The sequence below is a fragment of the Podarcis bocagei genome (genome assembly GCF_964188305.1).
Source record: "Podarcis bocagei genome assembly, chromosome: 2".
NCBI lineage: Eukaryota > Metazoa > Chordata > Lepidosauria > Squamata > Lacertidae > Podarcis > Podarcis bocagei.
In genome coordinates, this window is record NC_138126.1 from 3,206,703 (window position 1) to 3,225,660 (window position 18,958).

The window sequence follows — 18,958 nt, forward strand, 5'->3', positions numbered from 1 at the left end:
CCATATTTTGCACTCTCCTCTTTCACCCTCATTAAAAGGTTCTTTAATTCCTCTTCACTTTCTGCCATCAAGGTTGTGTCATCTGCATATCTGAGGTTGTTGATATTTCTTCCGGCAATCTTAATTCCGGCTAGGGATTCATCCAGCCCAGCCTTTCGCATGATGAATTCTGCATATACCGTAATTTTCGCTCCAAAACACGCACTTTTTTGCTCCTAGAAAGTAAGGGAAAATGCCTGTGCGTGTTACGGAGCGAATGCACTCGACCAGAGCCATGGCTGCCGTCAGTCAAGCAAAGCAGGAGCCGCTTGCAGGGCTTTGCACGGCTCTAGCTTTGCTTGCTTTACAGCCAGGAGGAGGGGGAGGAGCCAAGGAGGAGGGAGGGAAGGAGAGCCATGCCAGCAAAGCGGGCAGCAGCCGCTTACACGCGAGGAGGGACAGACGGGAGCCATAGCGAGCCGGAAAAAGCGCCGCGTAGCCAGCAACAGCTGCTGCAGCCTCAGCTAGCAACGCTCTCTAAACGGAGCAATGAGGCTGCAGAGGGACGGCAGGCACAGGAGGGCTCTGAGCCACGAGCGCAGTGAAAACCAGTAAAAAAGTTTTTTAAAAGGCTGCTGGGGACAGGAGGGCACAGGATGAGGGAGAGGGGGAAATTACGATTCTCCCAGCGTCTCAGCTGATCCGCTGAGCAGGACTTGGGTTGCAGGGGATTTGCCATTAGCTGTGTAAAGCAGCAAAGAGGGAGAGAAGGAGGAAAGCGGGAGAGGAAAGGAGCTGCTTACACTGCTGTAAGTGGCTGCTGTCCGGTTGGCTCCTTTAAAGCAACAGTGTGCTTTCCCTCCCCCCTCCCCACTCAGCTCACCGAAAAGCTCCTTCTCCACCCACCCCACGCGAGCTCCTTCTCCCCTTAGACCCCTCTTCTGCATTATTAGCCACATCCTTCTCCACACACCCCACGCGTGTTCCTTCTCCCCTTAGACCCCTCTCCTGCATTATTAGCCACATCCTTCTCCACACACCCCATGCGTGTTCCTTCTTCCCTTAAACCCCTCTTCTGCATTATTAGCCGCATCCTTCTCCACACACCCCACGCATGTTCCTTCTCCCCTTAAACCCCTCTTCTGCATTATTAGCCACATCCTTCTCCACACACACCACGTGTGTTCCTTCTCCCCTTAAACCCCTCTTCTGCATTATTAGCCGCATCCTTCTCCACCCACCCCACGCGTGCTCCTTGTCCCTTGAATGCTTTTCCTTCCCTCCCCACTTAAAACGTGGTTACAAAGCATGGATCCACATGGATCCTCAGGATTTTTGCACTGGGTCACCCCAAGTTCACCATCAGATCATATAGCATATCCATGGCTACAGCCTGCACCAAAAAACACGCACGCACCCACTGTTTCATGGGGCTGCAATGGCGCAAAAACGTGGTTACAAAGCATGGATCCACATGGATCCTCAGGATTTTTGCATTGGGCTACCCCAAACTCACCGTCAGATCACGTCTGTGGCCACAGCATGAACCACAAAAATCATACATCCACTGTTTCGTTTAAAATATTTTTTTCTTGTTTTCCTCCTCTAAAAACTATGTGCGTGTTGTGGTCAGGTGCGTGTTATAGAGCAAAAAATATGGTAAGTTAAATAAGCAGGGCGTCAATATACAGCCTTGTCGTACTCCTTTCCCAATTTTGAACCAATCACTTGTTCCATATCCAGTTCTAACTGCAGCTTCTTGTCCCATATAGAAATTTCTCAGGAGACAGATGAGGTGATCAGGCACTCCCATTTCTTTAAGAACGTGCCATAGTTTGCTGTGGTCGACACAGTCAAAGGCTTTTGCATACTCAATGAAGCAGAAGTAGATGTCTTCTTAGAAATCCAAGTTCTCTTCTTAGAGATCCAAATACACACACAAACGCACAAAATGAACACACAAGCAAGCCATACTCCAAAGTGCTTCTTCTGTTCCCCAAAGGGCAGGAGGGGTGTTCTGATCTCTTCACCACTTTTAATTCATCTCTGAGACTTTAAGGGAAGCAAAAGAAGAATAAAGAAAAAGTAGATTTTCCCTTTTCAACTTTGCTTGGAGAGCAACCTTCTCCAGGTTTTCTTTCGCACTCAGTTCCAAAAACAGAGAGGGGGGAAAGGGGAAGGAGGGTCTTTTTCCAGGTTTTCCTGCTTCCCCTTGCAGATTAGCATCACTCTGGTGCTCAGCAGATGCTTTTAGACTCTGGAGCCACAGGGGGGCTGCGGTCAGAGAAAGGCCCCCCCTACAAGCTGGGAGCCTCAGTTGCGCCCCTCTAGAGGCTTCACCCTGGCTGGCCCCCCTCCCCTGTTAACTATGGCCTCTCCTCCCTCCCTTGAAGCCTCCAGGTCCCTCCCTGCCTAAATCTCTGACCTCCCTCCCACATCTCCCTTGCCTCCCTCCCACAGTCCAGCCCAAGGTGAAGATCACCCCCACAGACAACGTTGAATCTTCACCACACAACACTCTGCTGATTTGCACCGTGAACCGCTTCTTCCCTGCGGGGATCGAGATCAAGTGGTTCAGGAACGGGAAGGAGGAGCCCAAAGTGTGGACCACGGACCTCATCAGGAACGGGGACTGGACCTTCCATATTGAGGTGATGCTGGAGACAAAGCCAGAACGTGGAGACGTCTACACCTGCCAGGTGGAGCACGCCAGCTTCGAAGGCCCCGTCACGGTGAAATGGGGTAGGACGCCTTCCTACTGGGAGTGGGGGGCGTTCCTGGGGGGCTAGATTGGTTGCTTCCCCCCTCGGGGGGCTGATCCCAGGCCTGCCTTTCCTCACTCATGGCTTTTTCTTCCTTCAGAGCCACAGTCGGACTCTGCCAGGAGCAAGATGTGGACGGGGATTGTGGGGACTGTGCTGGGGCTGGTCTTTGGGGCCACTGGACTCGCCCTTTACCTGAAGAAGAAGAAAGGTGAGGGTGGGGTGCCAGGGGGAGAGGGAGGGTTGGGTGTGGGGCTGGACTGGGCTCCAGGCTCCCCTCCTCTTCTTAGGCAGAGGTTCTGGAGAGGGTTCTGTTCCTTCTCCACTCCTAGGAGGTCCCTCTGGGTGTCTCAAATGGAGCCTCAGCTCTTATGGAGATGGTCTGTGGTTTAAATCTGTAGATTAAGACCTAAACCTCCTGTTCAACATATGAGGGAGAAATTCAAAAGCATCTCTGGCTCTGAAGCCTTTGGGCAGAGTAAGGACACAGATGTTTTGCAGCTTCCTGGTCCCAGCACTAGTAATTAGGAATTAAATTCAGGATTGGATGACCTCCCCCTCTTCATCCCACATTGCAGAGAATGAACCATACATCTACAGATAAATGGAAATAAATGTTTATTTACATTTGATTGCAGGCAACATACACAGCATAAAATAGCATGCCAACTAATACTGCTAAGTTGCATTTAAAAAAAATTGGTAGTCTTAGCTTAGATGGTAGAGAGTTGAGCTTTGGAGAGGAAGGAAGTATTAACGAATATGTTCCTATCGTTCTCTTCCTGCCCTATGCAAATAAGAGGATATGACCTGACAGAATGCGGACTAGGATTTTTACAGGAGATTCTGTGTGCCTTAACCCTTGCTTATCTAGCAAATAGGAAATTTTATTTTATGAATATCATTTTATCACATAAACGGCTCCAGGGCTAGAATTACCTGCAGGATCTCTTAAGAGTCTGACTTCCTGGTCCCAGCAGTAAGTCAAAGGCTCTCTCTCCCTGCTGAGCGAAGGGCCTTTGAGACACTTACAGTCAGGAGGCGAAATTCATCTCCCTTGGGTCTTTTCACTGTTTGTGTCTCTGAAATAAATCAACAACTGGGCAATGCAGAGCCCCAAAGGAGGCAGCCGAAGGAATATGGGAGGGTTTGTGTGGCTGGGGGCATTGGGTAATGGGGAAGAGGTTAGTTGGCAAGATGTTCTCCAGGGTCCTTTCTGTACTGGGAACGAAATATTTATTTCCTACAAAGACTCTTCTTTCACCCCCTTATACTCCTTAGGACAGAATGAGGTGGGGGGTGAGTTCCTAGCTGTGTCTGGAGTGTGTCATCTTGATCTTGGAGGGGGGGGGGTGGCATGTTCCTAGAGAAGCTATTTCAGGGGATATCTGGTGCTGACTGAATCTTTCTGTTCTTTTCTCTCTCTCCCAGGGCAAGCTGTTCCTCAGCCTGCAGGTAACTTTCCTCTCTGCTCTTCCCTCCTCCTCTTCCTCCTCCCCCAACCCCCTTCTCCTGGCTGCTTGCTGTGCCCCCGCCATGGCTTCCTTGTAGAACAGAGGGGAGGGGCTTTCTATGGATCAATCCACCCCCTGATGCACACATCCCAATATCATGTCCTGGAAGGGGGTCTCCAGGGGAATGTCCCACCTGGGAGACAGTCAAGCAAAGTTCAAGGCCAAGTGAGGAGACCAGGGCTGGTGTTTGGCCCTTGGGGGACAAAGGTCTTCTGCCCATTGCAGGGCATCCATTCCGGGGGGGGGGGGAATCCTCTTTCACCCCAAAGGCTGCATCCCCTCCTTCCAGGGACCACAATTTCCGTATTGCTGAGTGGACTAGTTTCTGCCCCATTCTGTTCTTGGTTCAGGCAAGCAAGGAGCATCCTCAGAGTTCAAGGGAGGTGGAATCACTCAAGGAGGGTTCAAAGCAGGGACAGGAGGAGTGTCTGGAGAGAGCCATGAGGGCCAGAAAGAGAGGCCTGGGGGCCAAGTTTGGTCCAGGGCATGTGGTTCCCCATTTCTGATCTAGACAGATCTCCTTGGTCTCTTCTGAAGCTCCTCTTCTCCATTGCCAAAGCCAGCCAAGTCTCCCTCCCTCTGCCTCCTTCCCTCCTCAGAGCCCCCCCCCCTGCCAGGCCCATAACTGGAGGCGATGGGAATTGTAGTTCACAATATCTGATGGCCGCTCTATGGAGTGTCCCCCAAATCTTGCCAGGGATTCTTGACCCCTTTCTTTTTTTTATAAGATATTCATTGCAAGTTTTAAACAAAAGAAAAACAAACCAATAAACATATAAAATGCCATCACCATACCCCATAACAAAGACAACAAAGAAAGTTTAAAAAATAAACATAACATGAAAAGAAAAAATACAACAAAATCAATTTATCCTTAACTCTTATTTTCATGATCTTTGGACTTCCTCACATCACCCTTTCCTGCGTTCTCAGTCATATAGTTATAAGCGGCAAATTATTACCTTATTTCAATTCTTATTTTATAGTTCTCAGATATTAAGTCCCAAATTTTCAATATTTTATCCTGTACTGAACTGCTTAACTTAAACATAATATTACTTCAAATTTCATCCTTTTCCTAATCATCACTTATTCATACATCATACAACTAGATTACTGATGCCATGTTGTTTTCTGTCATGCATTCTCTTAGCATTCATACAGCTTATAATGTTTTTTCCAATCCTCTTCCACCGTCTCTTCTCCCATGTCTCGAATTCTGCCAGTCATTTCAGCAAGTTCCATGTAGTCTATCAGTTGCGTCTGCCATTCTTCCAGAGTGGGCAAATCTTGTGTCTTCCAGTGCTTTGCGATGAGTATTCTTGCTGCTGTTGTTGCATACATAAAAAAAGTTCTATCCTTCTTTAACACCCCTTGGCCTACAATGCCCAAGAGGAAGGCCTCTGGTTTCTTAAGGAAGGTATACTTAAATACCTTTTTTAATTCATTATAGATCATTTCCCAGAAAGCCTTAACCCTTGGACATGTCCACCAGAGGTGAAAGAATGTTCCTTCAGTTCCTTTACATTTCCAGCATTTATTGTCGGGCAGATGATATATTTTTGCAAGCTTGACTGGGGTCATGTACCACCTGTAAATCATTTTCAAAATATTTTCTTTCAAGGCATTGCATGCCGTGAACCTCACTCCAGTGGTCCATAACTTTTCCCAGTCAGCAAACATAATATTATGCCCAATGTCCTGTGCCCATTTTATCATAGCTGATTTGACCGTTTCATCCTGAGTATTCCATTTCAACAGCAAGTTATACATTTTTGAAAGTACCTTGGTCTTAGATTCTAACAGTTCTATTTCTAGTTTCGATTTTTCCACCTGGAAACCTGTTTTTTTTGTCCAAATTAAAGACCTCCCTAATCTGAGCATAATGTAACCAGTCTCGCACTTTATCCTTTAAATTCTCAAAACTCTGCAGTCTCCAAGTATCTCCTTCTTTTTCTAATATTTCCCAATATTTCGGCCATACGGCCTCCATATTGAGTCTTTTCTGAGCCTTGGCTTCCATTGGTGACAGCCACCTTGGGGTCTTGTTTTCTAATAAGTCTTTATATTTTGTCCAGACATTAAACACTGCCTTTCTGACAATATGGTTCTTAAAAGCCTTATGAGTTTTTACCTTGTCGTACCACAGATATGCATGCCATCCAAAAGCATTATTAAACCCTTCCAGATCCAGGACATCAGTGTTCTCAAGAAGAAACCAATCTTTCAACCAGCAGAAAGCTGCAGATTCATAATATAGCCTCAAATCTTGACCCCTTTCTCCCCGTTCCTCACCCCACAGTGATGGGCTTGTCTCTCTCTCCTCTGTCTGCAGGACTCATCAGTTAGACTTCGCTGCTTCATCAGGATCCTGGGATGTGGAGAAGCTCTGTTCTTCCTGCCAGTTGCCCTCTGTCCTTGCTCAGAGGTGGAAACCTCCTTGGAAGGTGGATGGAAGGAGTCACAGATCAAGAACAACAGTGTCCACCCCTCCCCCACCTCTGTTGCTTGCTTGTCATTTGGGGAAAGTTTCTTCTTGTGTTTCCCTTTCCGCTTGTGGATTGCAAGTTATTGCAACCTGATTCCTTCTTTGCACCTCTCTGCTAGAGAATTTGTGCCTTGAATCTCCCTGGAGGAGCCTGAGCTGTCCCTGAAAACAACCATGAATCTGGTCAGACTGCCAGGACTGGTCCTTCAAGCCCTGATGGGGAGACTCACAACTGAATTGGGGAGGCCTGCCAAGAATCACAGGAGGCTGGTGAGGGGCAAACACTCTGGGTAGTTTGTTATTTCACTTCATAAAACTTATACATCACTTAATTGTGGGGGGAAAGCAACACCTCAAAGTGCTATGCAAAAAGATAAACCAAGAGAAAAATTGCCACAGTGCTTTAAAGCACAAACACACAAACGCAAAAACATTAAAATCACCTCAGCTTCCTTAACATCTGGGTCGACTTGTCTAAGCAAGAATGTTTTCCTCAGGTGCCAAAAAGAGAACAATGAAGAAGGTGCCTCTTGGTTTCATTAGGCAGGGAGTTCCAAAGTGTGCTGAAGGAGAGAAAGGAGAGGAAAACACTCCCATTGGACCATATTTACATGTATTCATTTATTTTTAAAATTTCTATACTACAACTGTAGATTTCAGGGCGGTTCACAATGTGATGGCAGAGGAGGAGGCAGGACCTGTCAGTATCTCAGCTCTCAGTCAGAGGTAACTGGCCTCCCCCGGGCAACTGACTGAGATACTTGTTGGCCTTCCCGTCTGCGTCTCCCGGCAGGATACAGGCAAGGTCACAAATCGGCGATCCTCCTCAGACGTGAGAAGAACACACCCTCCTCCCTCTCCCTGCATTCCCCCAGGGAGGGGAAAAGAGACAGACAGGAGTCTATTTACATTTCTTTATTCCTGTCATTTCAGCAGTACAGAGAAACGTGACTGCACTCTCCAGACTCCAGCAGTAGAGTCACAACTCCGCCCCTGTACTTCCAGTACAGGTCAGATGACACTCTGAGCTAACATCCGGTGCTCAGTACAGAGAATAGACTGCCCCTTTTTCCCAACAGTACAGTTCCAGACAACAACATCCTGTTTTGCATTCCAGCCACCTGCAGCTGGCTTTTGCATTGCTGCTTTTTTCCAACAGAACCATCAAGCTCACACTAAGACAGGGAGCAAATGCTACAAAATCTGCAGATGGGAAAGGATTTCCTCAGAGGGAAAAAGACTCAGGTATCACCAACTGCAGGCAGGGTTGGTCTGTGGAAGAGAGGGATTGTAGGGGGTTGGACTAGATCAGGGGTCTGCAACCTTTAGGACAAAAAGAGCCACTTGGACCCGTTTCCGAAGAGAAACTGGGAGCCGCAAAACTTGTCATTATAAAAATAACTTTTTTGTCACTTTTTTATTATTTCTTTGTTTGACCCCTCAGAATTACTCCTCCTCATAGAAATAAACATTAAATTAACAAGTTACCTTTGTGTGTGTGTGTGTGTTCTTCACTCCCCTTCAATGCAGTAACCAGCGTACATGCCCCTTACAATGTAGCGGGTGGGCGGGAAGGTGACGTCGGGACGGTGCATGACTAATGCACGCACCGGCCCCATGCGACGTCACAGCCAGTACAGCACCTGCCACAGTGGGGAGTGTCGGGCCACACAATGCGCCTCCTCCTCTCACTGGTATCCGCCCCGGAGCCGCGGCAAAGGTGTAAAAGACCCACATGCGCCTCCGGAGCTGCGGCTTGCAGACCCCTGGACTAGATGACCCCTGAGGTCCCTCAAACTCTACAATTCCATGAGTCTCTGAGGAGGAAAAGGGCTTCAGAGCCCCCTGCTTGGTCCTTCCAGGAGGAGGCCTCGTCCCAGATACCAGGGATGAAATTTGGGAGAGGCCCTTTGATGATCTTAGGCTCTTGGGACCACGTGCCCTTGGCAGACTCTCCTTCTTCAAATTGTCCCATTTCAAGGCAAATGGGCCCTTTCACATTCACAGGACCTGCGGCTCTTTCTGCTGAGTGGGGTCCCGGCCTCCTGCCCCACAGCCTTGCCCTGGCAGCTCCCCTGGCCCCCCTCCCCACATGATACTCTGCTGAAGGTTCTCCTTTGCTTCTGCCTTGAGACCCAGGAGAATGTTTGCTCTTTTGCTGAAAGAGGATCTGCAAAAAAGATCCCATTTCCCCTTCTAAAGAAACCGTGACGACTGCAAGGTATAATATTGCACCGCAGGCTGGGCCTTGTCTGTCCGTCCCTGTGATGTCCCTGCACAAGCCTTGGCCCCAGAAGGGACGCCTCTCCCAAACCCCTCTCTGGGGGGTCATGTCCCTCCTGGAGCCTCTTGCCAGGGGGAGGAAGAGCTGGATGACTCTTTCGACTGGCATTCATTTCTGGAAGGAGGCATTTCTACAAGGCACAGAATGGGGAGAGGAGGGGAAAGAGCAGATCAAGACCCCCGAAAGCAGTGATTCCTTCCCTGGGGGGACATGTTCTGTGCCCCTGGTCTTCCACTGGTGGGTCGCAGCCTGATCCCATGTGGGCTGAAACAGGAGCTCTGACACCTCGCAGATATAAAGATGGAGAAATGCATGTTTGGGTTGAAAGGGGGTCTGGGGTCTGGAGAGGTTGAAGAGACCTGTCTCTGCCCCACAGCCAACTCACGAAGGAGGTCTGGCCAGCCTGACTGGGCCACATCCTGGCCTTGGCTGACCTGAAACACCCCCCACCCTCTCCTGTGGGTTGTGCCCCATAGCCTTGAGGACTTGGAGGGGTCTCTGCCCCTTCTCCCCTCTTCCTCCTCCTTCCTGCCTTAGGAAGAGAGGACCCACTTTGCTCTCCTGATGCAAGAGGGAGGGGGCTGCTCTCCAAGGAAATCTCCCCCCCCCACCTTGATCCAAGGAGCCCGATTCCTCTAGCAGAGGGTGCTATGGGGCTTGCTGAGCCCCATTCCATTCAGCTCAGCCATTCCCAAGGGGGTCCTTCCCTAAAACTGCAATTCCTCTTAAGCCTTTGCTGCCTGGCTGAAGGGGGGGGGCTGTGCTGTGGGGGGGGGGCTGGAAGCTACTTCTCTGTGAGGAGGTTTTGCTGCGCTCCCTGATGACCTCCGTCTCCTGGATCATGGCCAGCTTCCCTCTTTCATTTCCCTGAATGCTGAGCTGAGCTCCAGGCCTCCCTGTGGGGGGAAGCGAAACTCCCCCCAGCGCCTTTCTGCAGCAGCTCCTCTGCTGCCAGAAACAAGGGGGCAGAAGGAGGGACAGGTGGGGGAGGGACCACCCGGGAAGAATGGCAGATGAAGGTGATGGACTACATGGAACTGGCGGAAATGACTGGCAGAATCCGAGACCAGGGAGAAGAGTTGGTGGAGGAAGATGGGAAGAAATTTAAAGACTACAGAAACATTGTAAAATTAATAAATGTTAGAAGGATGTTGGAATGAAGCTATGTGGTTTTAGCAGAAATGTTATAAAGGTTTAGGAAAAAACAGACTATTATTGGTGAAAGGAGGGAAAGTTAAGTTATATTATATTAAGATAAATTACAGGACAAAAATTGGAAAAGATGGAAAGGATTTGCTGAAATAGGTAACCGAACTAGAATACAAAAAAGGGAGGTGTGAGGAGGTCAAGGAAACAAGCAAATGAAAGATAAGTTATGGGAAGGTTTGATGTGTTTTTTACTTGTTTCTATTTTTCTGCTTTTTTCTGTTCCTTCTTCCTTTTTTCTTTTTTCTTATTGTGACGTGCTGTTTTGTTTTTGTTTAATGTGGTGTTTTTCTTTTTTCTTTTTGTAACTTTTAAAACTTTAATAAATATTATTTTCAAAGAGAGAGAGAGAGAGAGAGAGAGAGAGAGAGAGAGAGAGAGAGAGAGGTGGGGGAGGGAGACACGTGCTGTGAGCCCAGAAGTCCTGCTTCTGTCACCAGGGAGCAGTCTGCCTGGATCCTGCCCCTCCTGTTCAGGGACCCCCTTTGCCCCCCTCCTCTTGGTCCCCTTCTTGCAGGGAGGTTATTCTGCTTCTCCTTCACATTGGGGAGAGGGCAGTAAAAACATGAAGCTGCAGCTACAGAGGAGCAGTCCTTTCTCCCTTTCTCCCATGGGAGCCGTTGTGGAATATAGATCTGAAGTTTACAGCCTCAGTGCCTCTGGGGGTCCACAAAACCCACATTTCTCACACCCAGTTTGTCCCCTGGCAGCCCATCCCTGAACATCTTGTATTCCAAAGAGATTTTGACCCAGAGTTTCCTCCTCTCTCTCTCTCTCTCTCTCTCTCTCTCTCTCTCTCTCTCTCTCTCTCTCTCTCTCCAGCCAAGGCCCCTCTCTGTGGAAGTGACTCCTCCACTCTTAAACTGAGCCTTTGCCCTCAGGTGTTGCTGCTCTTTTGTGCCTCCACCAGGAACTGGGCCAATGTGCAAATCCAGTTATGGGATTGGAAGCTCATGTACAGATAACCTGCAACCGTGGGCGTAGCCATGATTTATTGGGGGGGGCAGGCCTTTTGTTAGGGGGCAGAACCTCAGTTTGCTTTGTATTTTAATTGTTTTTTATTGATTGGGGGCAGCTGTCCAATCCTCCCCCCCATGGCTGTGCCCATGTTTGCACCCTATTTGATTGGTCCTTTTTTGAAGCATTTTTTCCTTAAGAAAAACCGGATGCCGAGAATTCCCACTATAGGTGGCGGGGGGGGGGGGGCTGAGTGCTGGGATAAAATTGCCTCCTTCCTCTTTGAAGCAAAATGCAAAATGCAGAGGCTGTCAGAAGCTCACAGCTTGCAAACGTCGTTGGTACTGTATTTTTCGCTCCATAAGGCGCACAGGACCATAAGGCGCACCTAGTTTTTAGAGGGGGAAATCAAGAAAAAAAATATGCATGCAGCCTGTCTGCTTCTCCCAGAGCTTCTGCGGCTGCCTGGTGAAACCCGGTCCCCCTCCCAGCCCCAAAGAGCAAAGAAGCCAAGACAGCGAGGGGTTACACGTGGCTATGGCAATACCCCCACCTCCCGCAAAAGCCCACAGGAGCCACGCACCCTTTAAGGATTCAGTCCCTTCTTCCTCCTGGGGAAAAGCCCGCTAAAGCCGCGCGGAGCTTGTGTGCGGCTCTTGGGGGCTTTTCCTGCCTGCCTCCCCCCTGCATTCGCTCCATAAGACGCACATACATTTCCCCTTACTTTTTAGGAGGGGAAAAGTGCGTCTTATGTAGCGAAAAATACGATAATTAACATGAAGAGTCTGCCATTTGCAGTTTTGCATTTAAGCGCAAAAATAGAAATCAGAGTTTCGGATTTCACATTTTGCATGGGATGATTATTGACAGTAGGGAGAAGAAAGCCTCTTAACTCCGCTCCGCCCCCCCCGGTAATTCTTTGAGGCGAGTCTTAAAGCCAGAGCTGCTCCAAGAAACTAATTACTTGTTAAAAAAGTTCCTGTTTCAAGGGAACCCGAATGTCACAATCTCCACTTCTGCCTTGAAGCACAAATCAGGGTTGGGGAAGGGGTAAAGCAGAGTTGCTGCTGTTGCTGCTGCTGCTTTTTGGGGGGGGGGTCTATAAAGGTAAAGTTAAAGGTACGGGCCAGTTGTGCGCTCATCTCACTCTAGAGGCCGGGAGCCAGCGCTGTCCGCAGACACTTCCGGGTCACGTGGCCAGCGTGTCGAAGCTGCTCTGGCGAGCCAGCACCAGCGCAGCACACGGAAACGCCGTTTACCTTCCCGCTATAGAGCGGTCCCTATTTATCTACTTGCACTTAAACTCCTATCACATGTCCAACCCTCACCCCACGGCTGTGCCCATTCTTACAACGTATTTGATTGGTCCTTTTTTAAAGCATTTTTTTCCTTCAGAAAAACAAGATGCAGAGAGTTCCCACTATAGGTGGGGGGGGGGGCTGAGTGCTGGGATAAAATTCCCTCCTTCGTCTTTGAAGCAAAATGCAAAATGCAGAGGCTGTCACAAGCTCACAGCTTGCAAATGTTGTTGGTACTGTATTTTTCACTCCATAAGGCGCACTAGGCCATAAGGCGCACCTAGTTTTTAGAGGGGTAAATCAAGAAAAATAATCTTATTCCCCCCCGCCCCAAAGAGCAAAGAAACCAAGACAGCGAGCGGGATCCATGCGCTCGCTGTCTTGCCTTCTGCCATAGCCGCGCGCAGCCTCTCCCGGCTGGAGGGGCTGCACGCAGCTATGGCTATACCCCCACCTCCCGCAAAAGCCCACAGGAGCTGCGCACCCTTTAAGGAGTCAGTCCCTTCTCCCTCCTGGGGAAAAGACCGCAAGAGCCGCGCGGAGCTTGTGTGCGGCTCTTGGGGGCTTTTCCTGCCTGCCTCCCCCCTGCATTTGCTCCATAAGACGCACACACATTTCCCTTTACTTTTTAGGAGGGAAAAGGTGCGTCTTATGGAGCGAAAAATACGGTGATTAACATGAAGAGTCAGCCATTTGCAGTTCTGCATTTAAGCAAAAAAATAGAAATAAGAGTATTGGATTAGAGTGTTGAATTTCACATTTTACATGGGAGAAGACAGCCTTCTAACTCCCCCCCCCCCCGGTAATTCTTAAAGTAAGAGCTGCTCAAACCAATGACTTGTTTAAAAAGTTCCTGTTTTGAGGGAACCCGAATGTCACAATCTCCACTTCTGTGTTGAAGCACAAAACAGGGTTGGGGGAGGGCAAAAGCAGAGTTGCTGTTGCTGTTGCTGTTGCTGCTGCTGCTGGGTGGGGGGGGGGTGGCTTTGGCGTTGTCCTGCTGGGGACTTTCCTCAAGGGGAGGCTTGATCAGAGCCAATCACAAGTCAAGACGCTGCCTGGTCATCAGTTGCTGGGCAGGAAACGCGTTGCTCTTGCCAAACCCCTTAGAGTGCAGCACTTGCTGGTCTCTGACTGTGTCCTGGGCTGCTGAAGGGGAGAAGGAGCCTTTGAAAGGCAAGAGGGAGGAAGGAGGAGGAAGACGGCCTGCAAAAATCAGGCCACCCGCACCACACTTTCTCCCTCTCCCTTTCCCTCTGGATCAGCCCTTCTCCAACTTCTGACTTTTGGGGATCAGCACTCCTGCCCTGCCCCTCTGCCAAACTCTGCCTTCTGTCTCTCTGCATTAATTGGCTCCCCCCAAATTTGGATCCCACCACCTGAGATCCAGAAGAAGGTACGAAATTGCACAGCAAGCTTGGCCTTGTCTGTTGGCCTCTGAGATGTTCCTTCTCAAGGTTTGGCACCAGGAAGGACGCCTCTCCCAAACCCCACTCAGTGGTGTCATTTACCTTCTGGAGACTCTTGCAAGGGGGGGGGGGGGAGAAAGAGCTCAACAACTCCTTGCATTAATTTATCTTAATGAGGCACACAAAAATCGGGGCAAGACAGGGAGCTACCAGAAAAGAGTGAATCCTTCTCTGAGGTTTTTAAGGCACGTTCCAGGCAACACAGTCAACTCATGATGGAGGTTTGGCCAGGCTGACTGGGTCACATCCTGATCTTGCATGTCCTGAAACACACCCCTCTCTAGTGTGTTGTTGCCCCTGGAAGAAGACCTTCATTCATCCACCCTGAATTTGGAGGAGGGTCTCTGCACATTTTCTACCCCTCCCCCTGATCAATCACTCCAGTCTCAGGAAGAGCAGGTGCTTGGATCTGGTGAGGCATTTTAGGACAGGGGGATGGGCTGTTCTGTTCATCTTTTCCCCCAGAGGGGGAATCCACGGGTCCCATTAGGTTTGGGGCATCACCAGCCTACAGCAGGCCCTGAAGACCAGAAGAGTCCTGCCCCAGCATCCTGTTCCCAGCAGGGGACAGACAGGCAGACCAGGGCAAAGGCAGGGAGACACCAGCGCTGGCTCTCCTGATCTCTTATCATCTTCCAGAATCTGGGCCTAGAGACACGAGGAGTCAGTGTAGCCACTCTGGTTGCAATGCTACCCATTTCCTCAACGGTTCACCTTTTTGCTTTGAAATAATAAATATATCCAGAGCTTATAGGCAAAGAAAACAGCACTAGAAACAAATCAACAAACTGTAAGATTTATTCATTGCTTTTGGAAATATGGGCACATGTATGAAAAACAGCAATTGGGCTGCACAGAAGCCATTGGGAAAGTTTTGCGGATGAAGAAGGAATCTTTTCCTCCACACAGACAGATACATCCCTGCTTTATGTGAACAAGAAAGGTGTTTGGGGTCTATTTCAACATTGCTTCCCCAACAAGCTGGATGAATCCTCTTTGTGATTAACGAAACACCTGAGGGGTGTATTCCTGCAGTGCAATGCACGGAACTGAGTAAAGCTCTCTCCAAAAACTGGAGAGGGAGGTGAATGGTTTTTGGTAAGTGGGTGGAGATATGAATTAGTATGCCTGACACTCTGTTGGCAGGGGGTCTCCTTGAGCCATGAAGATGCAAGATGAGGCAAAGCAGGAAGCCCCCACAAAATTATCCTGACTCAACCATGGAGTTTGTGGGAGGATCTGCAGCCAAACCACAAGCCCCTCTGTCAGAGATGATTTAGCTGAGATTTCTGCAATGCAGGGGGTTGGACTAGATGACCCTTAGGGTACCTTCCAACTCTACAATTCTATGATTCTATAAAATGCAAGAAGCAAAGGCACCAGGGAGTTTCAGAACTTGCATAGAGGGAGCTCTAAATGTTGCACCATGGCAAGACTTATAATGTGAGTAAACCATATACTTTACCAATTTAATTAAACACTCCTAGAGCAATTTATTTGCTAAGAGGGAAACATAACAGGGAGAAAAGTAATGTAAGTCTGCCTAAGCATCTTTGGCTAACATAATTGTTCTCGAAAGTTAAACATATTATCTGAAAAGCTTCTAAGAATAAGCTGCATACGGAGGAAGCAACTCCTTCCAGCTGATTTGTAGCAGAAGAGACTCTTGGCAAAGGAGCTGAGCTGAGAGGGTTCAAGGAAGAGGCTGTCAGGAAAGGAATCCTCCATTATCTGAAAAGAAAGGAGAAGGGAGCAGGTGAGCTGGGAGTATGGAGGCTGAGCACCTTCTGGGCAGGATGAGGCCCACCCCACCCCTTTGCTGTGTATTTTGGCTTCCCTTGCATTTGTCTCTGAGCCCATGAAGGGAACCGTGTTCGACTCACATGAAGCCCCTGCGATCGTTCATCCTCATGGCCTTGAAGAAAAGGATGGTGCCAGCGATGATGCCCAGGATGCCAAAGGCCAAGCCCAGGGCACACAGCACGTTCTCCATCGTCTCCGGGATGGGAGAGGGCGCCTTGGAAACTGGGATGGAGAGAGAGGGGACAGGACTAAGGGGGGACTCTGTTTCTCTGTGTGTGTTCAGCGGAAGAAAGAACCCAGGAGTCCTGACACACCCGCCCCACAGCCCATAATACACACTTTTAAGTTAAACTGAGAGAAACTAACTCAAGGAACCCCCAAAAGGCAACTGAGCACCTTTTTGTCTCCCATGGCTAGAAGGAGCAGAATAAATTATTCAAAACTGCAAGTGTACTTCACTTGCGTAATTTTACTCTGATCATCAGAACTTTCTTCTTATGAGCCAAAACTCAGGGTTTCTGAGTTCAAGTCCCAGAGAAAAGCCCCAATCCTGCCTGGTGCTTACCCCAGATCTTCTCCATCTTTCCCTCTGGGATGCCCCAGTGCTCCACCTGGCAGACGTAGATGTCTCCCTGCTCAGGGACGAAGGGCAGGTAGGAGAACTTGCGGAAAGTGTTGTCCACGCTGGGGTAGAAGTCTGTCTCCTCCACGCCCTTGGAGACCACCTCGTTGTTCTTCAGCCAGGTGACGTTCAGCACTGGGGGGGAGAACCTGTCCACAAAGCAGATGAGGATGTTGGGGTCCCCCAGTTCCACGGCGTTTTCTGGGTACACAGTGGCCGTAGGAGCAACTGAGGAAGGAGATGGAGAAAGAAATGGGATTAAAACCCATTTGAAGCAGTCTAGAAATGGAAAGCATAGCAATTAGGTGCTGTGGGTATTTTTGCACCGGGTGTTCAGGTCTGGGAATGCCTCTGAGCTTGTACAGAGTGCAATGCTGCCCCTCCCACCAGGTTTCCCATCCTTTTTAGCCTGTCTCAGTCAGCCAAGGACTGGCTCACTCCAGCAGAGTTCCCTCTGGGGAGGCAGAAACGGGTCCTGAAGGGTCTTCCGGGTCAGAAGCCAAGAGACCACCCCCTGCCTGCCCCCAAGCTCTCTCCCCTGCCCCCCTTGCGTGTCCTACCGTTCAGGGCACGGGTGCGGTTGCTTCGCTTCATGAGCACCTCCATGTTGTTCTTCATGACGGCGATGTTGGCCAGGGCGCCCTGCACCTCGAAGCTGGTGAAGCGCTGGAAGTCCGGCAGCCTCCAGACGTTCTGCTTCTTCTCCCAGTCCACGTGCAGGATCTCCTCGTGGTCAAACTCCAGCAGGAACTCCCCGGACTTCTTCTCCGAAGGGAAGCTCTCCTGGAAGAAGTCCAACTCCACCAGGGTGTCCTCCACTGCAGGGGTGGAGAGAGAGAGGGAGGCTTTAGGACCCCGCAGCAGGAGGAGGGAGAACCTGCCGCATTGCTCGGAATGGGGCCACCACCGGGAAGGCTCTCTAAGAAGACGGGGGGGGGGCTTCATCTGCTCCCAAACACACAGACTTTAAAATCCTCTCATTTCACAGCCATAACAGCCCCCAAAGGTGATCCTGGGGGGCATTTGTGTGTGGGATGACTCTGGCAGATCGAAAGTTGGAGGAATCCTTCGAGAGACCAATCCATGACTCCTCACAGGGTTGTTGTTAATATAGCAAGGAAGTAACTCTTCCCTGAGCTCTTTGCCCCAAAGTGAAACCAAGAATACAAAGATTTCCTCCGTGTTTATAAGGGTTCTGCTCAGAGATTTCTTTTGGGTCCACCGAAGTTTCTGGCCCCTTTTGTTTTGCTGGGGAGGAGAGAGACCACTCTCTCTTGGGGGAGGGGCATTAGGGATGTGGGGGCTGATGCCTTTTGGGGGCGACCACTGGGGGCTTCTTAACCAGGCAGGTCTCTGTGACAGCCTAGTCTATAAAGGAGAAGGAACAATTCTTCTTTTATCTCCCTTTCCCTCCTCCCAACAGGGAAGGCTAGAGGCACAAATCCCGAACTTTGAAGCAAGGCAGTGTGCGGGGTGGGGTGGGGGGCTGTTTGCACCCAGTCCTCCCCCCTCTTTTTTTTTAACCACTGGACCAGCTTAGTTGAGGGGTCAGATCCTCCCTCCCCTCCCTCGTGTTTTGGGGGCGTCCAATTTCCTTCCTCCGGACCAGGCAGGTCTCTGTGGCAGCCGAGCCCAGAGAGAGGAATAATAATTCTTGTTTTATTTCCCCTTTCCTCCTTGTAACAGGAAAGGCACAGACTCCGATCTTTTAAGCTAGGTGTGTGTAGGGGGGGGGAGTGCTGTTTTCACCCCGTTTTCCCCTTCATTTTTTAAAAACAAAACCTAGACCACCTTATTTGAGGGACCAAATCCTCCTTGCCCGTCATTCCACGCACCTCCCAGCACTCTTTCGTGGGGCTGAGGGAACGTCCAATTCCCTTCCTCCCCCCATCCCTCCGTCTTCCCGGGTTCAGCTTCTGCACCTGTCAGGGGGAGGGGGCTTCTCCTCCCTGTAGCCCAAGAGACCCCCCCTCCTTTGCCAACAAGCAACCACCAGGGGCGCAATCCTTCTCCCCCTTTCCCCCTGGCCCCCCTCCCGGGACCCCTCCCCAGGCATCTCCCCCTCCCTCCTGCGCCCCCTGACCTTTCAGGGCTCCGGCCCCCCTTGGCGGGGCGAGGAGGAGGGTCGCCCAGAGGCAGCAAAGGGCTCTTCCTCCTCCTCTTCCTCCTCTGGGCTCCATCTCTGCAGCTCTTCCTGGGCCGAGGCGGGCGAGGGGCGACTCAAGCCCGTGTCCCTTGCCCCTTCCTCCTGGATGCTCGCCCTCCAAGGGAATGTGGGGCGGGGGCGGCCAGGGGGCGGCTTTGGCGGAGCAGGAAAGTCCCTGCCAGCTCGGCCAATGAGAAAGCGCCCTGGCGATGACCAGCCTGTCTCCAGGTAAACCCTCCCCAGGCAGGAGCCTCAGCCGGAGACGGAGCGAAAAAAGCAGGAAAGGGGGAGCTAATGGGAGGGGGAGCTTGATCTCCCCAAGAGGGGAGGGGTCTTCACCAGGGAAGGGGCTGCGGGGGCTCCTCTCTGTCTCCCCCCTGTGTGTTTCTTCATGGGGCTCCTCGGACACCAGCGCCAGGGATGTTTCTTG

General features: G+C 50.3%; 3 protein-coding genes across 4 annotated transcripts in view; 2 read left to right on the forward strand and 1 right to left on the reverse strand.

Moving 5' to 3' along the window:
* The window catches only part of LOC308579716 (uncharacterized protein), a 29,357-nt gene extending 22,431 nt beyond the window's left edge, over positions 1 to 6,926 (forward strand). Inside the window, 4 exon segments of the mRNA XM_081180648.1 lie at positions 2,440 to 2,721; positions 2,842 to 2,952; positions 4,173 to 4,196; positions 6,591 to 6,926. Coding sequence (XP_081036774.1) covers positions 2,440 to 2,721; positions 2,842 to 2,952; positions 4,173 to 4,196; positions 6,591 to 6,604 — 431 coding nt within the window. The 3' untranslated portion in view covers positions 6,605 to 6,926.
* Positions 1 to 18,958, forward strand: part of LOC308580988 (H-2 class II histocompatibility antigen, E-S beta chain-like) — an 83,189-nt gene that overhangs the window by 51,983 nt on the left and 12,248 nt on the right. The gene's annotated exons all lie outside the window — the stretch shown is intronic.
* Positions 14,738 to 18,642, reverse strand: LOC308581094 (HLA class II histocompatibility antigen, DR alpha chain-like). Its single transcript, XM_081183565.1, has 5 exons — positions 18,466 to 18,642; positions 16,943 to 17,200; positions 16,326 to 16,610; positions 15,841 to 15,982; positions 14,738 to 15,688 (listed from the first exon to the last, which is right to left on the reverse strand). Exons 1-5 carry the CDS (start codon positions 18,560 to 18,562, stop codon positions 15,685 to 15,687), a joined length of 786 nt encoding a protein of 261 aa, XP_081039691.1. The 5' UTR covers positions 18,563 to 18,642; the 3' UTR covers positions 14,738 to 15,684.

Excerpts from the sequence above, each read along its gene's own strand:
- LOC308581094 (XM_081183565.1), bottom strand. The coding sequence starts at position 18,562 with ATGGAGCCCAGAGGAGGAAGAGGAGGAGGAAGAGCCCTTTGCTGCCTC. Across the intron at positions 17,201-18,465 it reads GGGGGCCGGAGCCCTGAAAG|TGGAGGACACCCTGGTGGAG; the intron begins GTCAGGGGGCGC and ends CCACCCCTGCAG. Across the intron at positions 16,611-16,942 it reads CCGCACCCGTGCCCTGAACG|TTGCTCCTACGGCCACTGTG; the intron begins GTAGGACACGCA and ends CTCCTTCCTCAG.